Here is a 10,000-nt window from a genome sequence, read left to right as displayed (position 1 = left end):
GCCTAGGAAGCGAGAGAATCTGAGCGCGCTGGTTCGAATCACGGCTCAGTCGTCAATATTTTCCTCCCCCTCCCGGCACTAGACCTTGAGTGGTGGTCTGGACGCTTAGTCATTCAGATGAGACGATAAACCGAGGTCCCGTGTGCAGCATGCATGCACTTAGCGCACGTAAAAGAACCCACGGCAACAAAAGGGTTGTCCCTGGCAAAAGTTAGTGGCAAAATCCACTTCGATAGGAAAAACAAATAAAACTGCACGCAGGAAAAAGATACAAAAGAATGGGTGGCGCTCTCAGTGTAGCGACGCGCTCTCCCTGGGGAGAGCAGCCCGAATTTCACACAGAGAAATCTGTTGTGACAAAAGAGAGAAGTACAAATAAAACAAGTCAATGAGAAAAATGCTTTGATCGAGCAAAGGAACAAACCCAAACCCCAAATACCCCCCCCCCCCCCCCACACACACACACCTTCAAATGTCAATCAGGTAAATAAGAAAGAACGACGGGCCAAGTGGTTAAAGCAGTTGGACTGTTAGTGTGACGGTTTCGGGTTTGAATCACGGTAACGGCGCCTGGTGGGTAAAAGAGATTTTTCCGATCTCCCTGGTCAGCAGATGTGCAGACCTGTTAAGTGCTTGAACCTCCTTCTCGTATATTTACAAGCATGCAGAAGATCAGATAAGCACGTTAAAAGATCCAGCGTTCGGTTGGTTATGAAAACATGAACGATGTTCTTTGTAGATGCATTTCTTGTGAAGAGAGAGACAGAGAGAGAGGGGATGAGAGAGAGGGGATGTGTGCGTATGGGTGCGCGTGCGTGGTGTGTGTGTGTGTGTGGGGGGGGGGGGGGGGGGGGGGGTAAGATGTGCAATGCGGTTTGGCTGACTGAAATGGAGAGGCACGTAAATTTCAGTAATCTGTATATTTGTATATAGCTATTTCCATTTGGTGCCATTTATCTTTTTTTATTTTCTATTCATTTTATTTGTTTGTTGTTTTCTTCTTATGTTGGACATGTGCTGCTGCCAAAAAGAAAATCTCTGTACCAAAGTATAGACAATAAAGTTTGTGTATTGTATTGTGTATTGCAACAAGACTGGCGGTATGCACTCCCCTGCTCCCCGAAACTGGAGTATGGCTGCCCGTTAGTGGCGCCGGGGGTGAAAACGATCTCACACGCCTCGCGAGTGAACGTGGGTGTCGCAGCCCATGAAGAAGAAGGAGGAGGAGGAGAAGAAGAAACGAAACTAAAGCTAAATAATATATATATATATATATATATATATATATTGTTTTTTTAATAGTCAGGCCCGAAGATGATTTATCAAAGTTCGACAACTCATGTTGGACCAGTCAACATATCAACCACAACTCTCGCTCCGCAAATTTTTTTTATAACTAAATAACCAATTCGTGAATCGTTTTCTTGTCTTACAATATTAGCAAGAAACATCACGATGTTTGTGTGCATTGAAAAAAAAAAAAGGAAAAGAGAGAGAGAGAGAGAGAGAGAGAGAGAGAGAGAGAGAGAGAGAAAGAGAGAGAGAGAGAGATCCGACCTTACTCGTCAGACGACACGCTTGCAATGTGCTTTTTTTTTCAGCGCGGTTTCATTGAATGTTAGTAAGAGTTGTTTCCCTTTGATCAAACAGTGACCGACTTTTCCGAAACACACACACACTCACACACACAAAAGTTGCAGCATATTCAACAGACATTTTCGCAGCAAAAAATAATAACTATCATGATTGAGAAACGAGCATTTTCAACACACATTCGATTTTTGTTATCGTCAAGAAAGAAACGACGATAGCAATCCACAAAAAGTTACAGTATGTCCAAAAAAAATCCACAATTTTTGAAAGCGGTGACACTGATGAATACTCAGTCCCAATGACATCGATAATAACGACCTCATTGCCTGTCGCGTAAGACAAGGAATTAACAAACTGTTGGTGTCCACGCCACAGAGATTGAACAGTGTCTCCGATGGTGGAGCAGTTCAGTCCTTGGGGTTTTGAATCTTATAAACCAAGAACTTGAAAACGAGCATGTATCTATCATCAGTCTTTGACTGATTGAAGCCAGTCAATCGAACTGCAGAAGATTTACAGAGATATTTATGACGATCACAAGTTGTTGCGTTTAAGTTCTTGCACATGCCTTGAATATTTTCACGTTTTGTGCGGGACTGTCCTCGAGGGAAAATGGTGGTCAGTTTACCGGACAGCACGTGGACTTTTCTACCAAGAGCCAATAGAAGGTGGCCATTTTTCCGATCTCCCAGGTCAACATATGTGCAGACCTGCTAGTGCCTGAACCCCTTTCGTGTGTATACGCAAGCAGAAGATCAATAATACGCACGTTAAAGATCCTGTAATTCATGTCAGCGTTCGGTGGGTCAGTATGGAAATAAAGAACATACCCAACATGCACATCCCCGAAACGGAGTATGGCTGCCTACATGGCAGGGTAAAAAACAAAACAAAAATGTTACGTGTCTGTCTGAGTGTGTGCGTGCCAGAATACTGATTGAATGACACAGGAAACGAATGATGAGCGCCCAACGGCAGCCGTCAGTCGGCTCTACCCAGGTAGGCATGCCGCCTGTTGTGCAAACGACCTCGAGATTGTAAAGCGCTTAGAGCTTGGGTCTCCGACCAAGGATACGCGCTATATAAGTATCCATATCATCATCATCATCATCATTATTCTTCTGTGGAGTGAGCGGCCAGGCCTGTTTTGGAGCAAGCTAGGCCGCCCCTTGAACAGCAATCTTCAAAGGGACACACAAACAAGAGTTTCGTGCAGATCTCACATGCGTTCACTTCATTCACGTATGTCGGTTCTTGTCCAGCAACGAAATCGCATGGCTCATCTCAGTCTGGAACCGGGGTGACCACTCTTTAGTTCAACACCTGTACAATACCTCACAGTGATGACCACTCTTTAGTTCAACACCTGTACAATACCTCACAGTGATGACCACTCTTTAGTTCAACACCTGTACGATACCTCACAGTGATGACCACTCTTTAGTTCAACACCTGTACGATACCTCACAGTGATGACCACTCTTTAGTTCAACACCTGTACGATACCTCACAGTGATGACCACTCTTTAGTTCAACACCTGTACGATACCTCACAGTGATGACCACTCTTTAGTTCAACACCTGTACGATATCTCACAGTGATGACCACTCTTTAGTTCAACACCTGTACAATACCTCACAGTGATGACCACTCTTTAGTTCAACACCTGTACAATACCTCACAGTGATGACCACTCTTTAGTTCAACACCTGTACAATACCTCACAGTGGTGACCACTCTTTAGTTCAACACCTGTACGATACCTCACAGTGATGACCACTCTTTTGTTCAACACCTGTACAATATCTCACAGTGATGACCACTCTTTAGTTCAACACCTGTACAATACCTCACAGTGGTGACCACTCTTTAGTTCAACACCTGTACGATACCTCACAGTGATGACCACTCTTTAGTTCAACACCTGTACGATACCTCACAGTGGTGACCACTCTTTAGTTCAACACCTGTACAATACCTCACAGTGATGACCACTCTTTAGTTCAACACCTGTACAATATCTCACAGTGATGACCACTCTTTAGTTCAACACCTGTACAATACCTCACAGTGATGACCACTCTTTAGTTCAACACCTGTACAATATCTCACAGTGATGACCACTCTTTAGTTCAACACCTGTACAATACCTCACAGTGATGACCACTCTTTAGTTCAACACCTGTACAATATCTCACAGTGATGACCACTCTTTAGTTCAACACCTGTACAATACCTCACAGTGATGACCACTCTTTAGTTCAACACCTGTACAATATCTCACAGTGATGACCACTCTTTAGTTCAACACCTGTACAATATCTCACAGTGATGACCACTCTCTAGTTCAACACCTGTACAATACCTCACAGTGATGACCACTCTTTAGTTCAACACCTGTACAATACCTCACAGTGATGACCACTCTTTAGTTCAACACCTGTACAATATCTCACAGTGATGACCACTCTTTAGTTCAACACCTGTACAATACCTCACAGTGATGACCACTCTTTAGTTCAACACCTGTACAATACCTCACAGTGATGACCACTCTTTAGTTCAACACCTGTACAATATCTCACAGTGATGACCACTCTTTAGTTCAACACCTGTACGATACCTCACAGTGATGACCACTCTTTAGTTCAACACCTGTACGATATCTCACAGTGATGACCACTCTTTAGTTCAACACCTGTACAATATCTCACAGTGATGACCACTCTTTAGTTCAACACCTGTACAATACCTCACAGGGGGGCACAGTACTGACAACTCTCATTGCTCGACATCTACTGGCAGTATTACCACACTGACAGAACTGCGCGGATTAAACCAGCGGAGTTTTCGTCTGTCCTAACGGCTGATAAAACAAGACAGAGGATGATATATATATATATATATATATATATATATATATATATATATATATATATATATATATATATATATACATTTATCTGTCTGTCTGTCTATCAAGCGCTGGCGAAACCAGGGTAGAAAACTTCGGTATATATGTATGTGTATCTGTACGTGAGTATTAGCATTACATATCCTCTACCGACTGCTGAATCTAGTTGTGATTTTCAGCATCATTTTGTGAACGAGTTACACAATCAATATATCGTGAGCCATTTTCACAATTCTACTTTTTTATTTATTTATAAAAAAACCAAAAAAACAAGAAAAAAACAAACAAACAAAAAACAACCCACAATCTCACACCATACTTTTATCTTCCCAATTACTTTACGTGGTCGACAACGAACAGAAGTGTATGAAAATAATCTGACTTCCTCAAAATTTAACACGTAGATAGATATTTAAGAATGCAGACAATTCTGTGTCGTCTAAAAAAAAAAAAAAAAAAAAAAAAAATCGGCTGTCTAATCAAATAATCGCATGATTAAGACATGAGGCACAGAGCAGCAGTATAATACTGTCTTAGAATTAACTTTTTTTTATTCTTTTTAACATCTTCCGTCAAATCTTTCTCGGTGTCGGACCAACATCGGCCCATTCAATCCTACACAAGGATGTGTCACCTGTCTAAACATGCCATGTCTAAACACGTGACAATGTCAGTTATATTTGTCACGGCAAACAAAAATCGCCAATACATGTCAGCGTCATCAAACGTTTTCCATCTTCAGAACTTTACACCAAACTCACAATGATCATCATCCGCCTACAACAATCACTGTACATGTCCGAACAACACTGTCATATCAATTCTTTCTTTTTTTTTTTCTTTTTTTTTTTTTGCTTTCTTTCTTCAATCTTTTTAGCGTCCATGTTTATGTGGAAAAAAAAAAAAAAAAAAAAAAAAAAAAAAAAAAATCAGCATTAAAAAAACCAAAACCAAAACCAACGACAACAACCAGACACCGGTCCTTGTGCACATGCGCAGTCAGTCACTTCCCCCCTCTCAGGGACCCCCTCCTCCCCCCCACCATCCCCTCTTCCCAAGTCCTCCCCCAAAGTCACGTTTTGAAGGCCACGTGGGTGACGAGATCTCATCAGTCAGGTCCATCAGGATCGGGGGTCGTTATAGTTCTGACACGTGCCTGGTAGAACAGAGGAAACACACATTCACAATCCTGTCATGGTGTACACAGCAGACAGGCTACACACGAATGCATCGTTCGCAGTCATGTATAGCCTACAAAATGCATGTTATATATATATATATATATATATATATATATATATATATATATATATATAACGAACCCCAAACCAAACCAAACTGCACCAGAAGCAACTCATCACCAAACCAACCCTAACCTCAAAGCCAACCAACAACCCAAGCCGAGCCAGTCCAAACACGCATTACAAGAACCTCCAAACTAAGCCCAACCCAAGCCAAGCCAAGCCAAGCCAACCCCACCCAAGCAAACCCAACCTAAGCCAACCCAACCCAACCTAAGCCAAGCCAAGCCAAGCCAACCCAGCCTAAGCCAAGCCAACCCAAGCCAAGCCAACCAAACCCAACCTAAGCCAATCCAACCTAAGCCAAGCCAACGTAAGCTAACCCAACCTAAGCCAATCCAACCCAACCTAAGCCAACCCAACCTAAGCCAACCCAACCTAAGCCAATCCAACCCAACCCAAGCCAACCCAACCCAACCTAAACCAACCCAACCCAATCAAACCTAAGCCAACCCAACCCAACATAACCCAACCCAACCCAACCTAACCCAACCCAACCTAAGCCAACCCAACCCAATCCAACCCAACCTAAACCAACCGAACCTAATCCAACCCAACCCAAGCCAACCCAACCCATCCTAAGCCAAGCCAAGCCAAGCCAACCCAAGCCAACCCAACTCAAGCAAAGCCAAGCCAACCAACCCAACCCTACCAAATCCAATCCAAATCATCCTCAAACCAATCTCCTCCCCCTTCATCACCCTTCCCACTGGCTTACCACCCCCCACACCTCCCCCCCTCCCCCCCAAGTCTTCATCCCCTCTCCCACCCGACTCACAATCCCTCTCGACTCATAACCCCCCCCACCCCCCCCTCTCCTCCTCCCCTCAACTCACAATCATCCTGACAAAACCCCAACAACCCCCAACTCACTACAATCCCCAGCCACCCAACTCGCAATTCACTCCCCCCCACTACCCCGCCCCCCCCCCTTCCACCCCCTTGGCTCAATCCCCACAAGACAATCCTCCCAACTCGCAATTCCTCCAACTTACAATTCCTCCCATCTCACAATCACCCCCCCCCATCCCCACCCACCGACTCAAAATTCCCCAAACTCTTGATCTCCAGATTCACCATTTCAAATCACAATGCCCCCGACTTAATTCCCCCCCCCCCCCCACACACACACCCACATCTCACAACCCCCTCCTCCCAAACTAACAACCCTCGCCCCCCAAATAACAATCCCCCCACCCCTCCCAACCCGACTCACAATGCCCATGACTCACAATACCCCCTACTCAGACCCCCCCACCCCCACACAACCCCCCCAATTATTGATAACCCAACCGCCAAGTTACAACCTCTCCCCGGGACTCTCTCTCTCTCTCTCTCTCTCTCTCTCTCTCACACAAACCTTTCTCACAATCTCTCCCAACTTCACAATTATCACCAACCCAAATCACCCAACTCCCAATCCCCCAGCTCACAATTCCCCTGACTCACCCCCCCCCCCCCCCTTCTCCCCAATTCACAATCCTCCCCCAACTCAAAATTTCCTCGAATCACACACACAAACAAACAACAACAACAACTCACAATCAGCCATTCGCTCCTCCAGCAGGGAGATCTGGTTGCTGAGAGAAGCCAGGCGGTCGAAGCCCGGCATCACGCCGTGGGCGATCATCATCTCCTTGTAGTCCTCCTCATCATCCTCGTCCAGCTCGTCCCTGTACCCCTGCCCGCTGCCCCCATGACCTGCCGACGACGCATGGGAGCCTGCACCGACCCCACCAGCCTGTGCCGCCTGCATCTGCCCCAAGGCCTCCTCGTAGTGAGAAACCATGGAGGTGAAGTTGTTCATCAGCTGCTCCTGTTGTTGGGGGTGTTGGGGATGACGGTGGGGTGGGGGTGGGTGGGGTGGGGTGGCGAGGAGGAGAAGAGATCAGTTCAATTCAGTTACTCCAAGGAGGCGTCACAGCGTTCGGACAAAATCCATGATTATAATAATAATACGCTAGCATCACATCTTGCTGAGCAGATGCTATAATTATGACCAGCAGCGTAACCCAACTAGCTTTGTCAGGCCTTGAGAGAGAAAAACACGAAAAAAGACAAGAAAAAAAAAAGGATAAGAAATATTCCGTACAGGGATGGGTGAGGAGTGTTGTGAAGGAAGAGTAGGAGAAGGACGAGGAAGAGCAAGAGGAGGAGAATTTAACCCCAGTAGAAGGTGGATTTAAGTTTTAACGCCACAGAGAAGAAGGACTTAATCCCATAGAGGAGGAGGATTTAGTCCCAACAGAGGAAGAATTAACCCCCTAAGAAGGAGGATTTATTCCCAACAGAAGAAGTTAACAACAGCTAACTGAGAAGGAGGGGGATAAGAATGATTTGACTTCAGCAGGAGGATTTAACGCCAAAAGAAGACGGATTTGGCCCCGACAGAAGGAGGATTTAATCACAACAGAAGGCGGATTTAACCCCAACATGAGGATTTAATCCCAACAGAGGGAGGATTTAACCCCAACAGAGGGAGGATTTGACACCAACAGAGGGAGGATTTGACCCCAACAGAGGGAGGATTTAATCCCAACAGAGGGAGGATTTAAAACCCCAATAGGGCGAGAATTTAAACCCCAACATGAGGATTTAATCCCCAACAGAGGGAGGATTTAACCCCAACAGAGGGAGGATTTAACCCCAACAGAGGGAGGATTTAACCCCAACAGAGGGAGGATTTAATCCCAACAGAGGGAGGATTTAAACCTCAACAGAGGGAGGATTTAAACCCAACAGAGGGAGGATTTAAACCCCAACAGAAGGAGGATTTAACCCCAACAGAGGGAGGATTTAAACCCCAACAGAGGGAGGATTTAACCCCAACAGAGCGAGGATTTAAACCCCAACAGAGGGAGGATTTAACCCCAACAGAAGGAGGATTTAAAACCCCAACAGAGCGAGGATTTAAACCCCAACAGAGGGAGGATTTAAACCCCAACAGAGGGAGGATTTAAACCCCAACAGAGGGAGGATTTAAACCCCAACAGAGGGAGGATTTAAAACCCCAATAGGGCGAGGATTTAAAACCCCAACAGAGGGAGGATTTAAAACCCCAACAGAGGGAGGATTTAAACCCCAACAGAGGGAGGATTTAAACCCCCAACAGAGGGAGCATTTAAACCCCCAACAGAGGGAGGATTTAAACCCCAACAGAAGGAGGATTTAAAACTCCAACAGACGGAGGATCTAAACCCCAACAGAGGGAGGATTTAACCCCAACAGAGGGAGGATTTAAAACCCCAACAGAGGGAGGATTTAAACCCCAACAGAGGGAGGATTTAAAACCCAACAGAGCGAGGATTTAACCCCAACAGACGGAGGATGTAACCCCAACAGAGGGAGGATTTAAACCCCAACAGAGGGAGGATTTAAACCCCAACAGAGGGAGGATTTAACCCCAACAGAGGGAGGATTTAAACCCCACACAGGGAGGATTTAAACCCCAACAGAGGGAGGATTTAAACCCCAACAGAGCGAGGATTTAAACCCCAACAGAGGGAGGATTTAAACCCCAACAGAGGGAGGATTTAAACCCCAACAGAGGGAGGATTTAAACCCCAACAGAGCGAGGATTTAAAACCCCAACAGAGGGAGGATTTAAACCCCAACAGAGGGAGGATTTAACCCCAACAGAGGGAGGATTTAAACCCCCAACAGAGGGAGGATTTAAACCCCAATAGGACGAGGATTTAAACCCCAACAGAGGGAGGATTTAACCCCAACAGAGGGAGGATTTAAACCCCAACAGAGGGAGGATTTAAACCCCAACAGAGGGAGGATTTAAACCCCAACAGAGGGAGGATTTAAACCCCAACAGAGGGGCGGGGGTGAGTGAAGAAGGAGATGAAGGAGGAGTATGAGGATGGAACGTAAATAATACAATGAATTAATAAAATGATTAAAAAAAAAATAAGAGAAAAGAAGAAAAAAAAGAAAGAAATACAGAGCAAATAAATAGCAAGACCTTTAAAAGAGAGATTGAAATTCTACAGTATACTATCGTATCATCATCTTAGATGAAGGGACTATAGAGTAAATAAATGAAACTTACGAAGACAGGTAGACAAGACAAGAGAAACGGGAGGGACAGACAGACAGACAGACAGACAGACAGACAAGTGGGACAGACAGACAGACAGACAGACTGATAAGCTGGCTGACAACAGAGAATCAATCAGATGATTG

The 10,000-nt window shown here is 45.1% G+C and overlaps 1 protein-coding gene across 1 annotated transcript in view; it reads right to left on the bottom strand.

The window, feature by feature from the left end:
• Positions 1-4,204: 4,204 nt before the first annotated feature.
• Positions 4,205-10,000, bottom strand: part of LOC143276070 (epidermal growth factor-like protein 8) — a 25,879-nt gene continuing 20,083 nt past the window's right edge. The window contains exons 7-8 of the mRNA XM_076580457.1: positions 7,352-7,625; positions 4,205-5,664 (exon numbers count right to left, since the gene is read on the bottom strand). Coding sequence (XP_076436572.1) covers positions 5,630-5,664; positions 7,352-7,625 — 309 coding nt within the window. The 3' untranslated portion in view covers positions 4,205-5,629. The remainder of the gene's footprint in view (positions 5,665-7,351; positions 7,626-10,000) is intronic.

This window comes from Babylonia areolata, chromosome 31 (assembly GCF_041734735.1).
Source record: "Babylonia areolata isolate BAREFJ2019XMU chromosome 31, ASM4173473v1, whole genome shotgun sequence".
Lineage (NCBI taxonomy): Eukaryota > Metazoa > Mollusca > Gastropoda > Neogastropoda > Buccinidae > Babylonia > Babylonia areolata.
The sequence above is the reverse complement of the archived record's forward strand: the minus strand, read 5'-3'. Positions and strand labels throughout refer to the sequence as shown.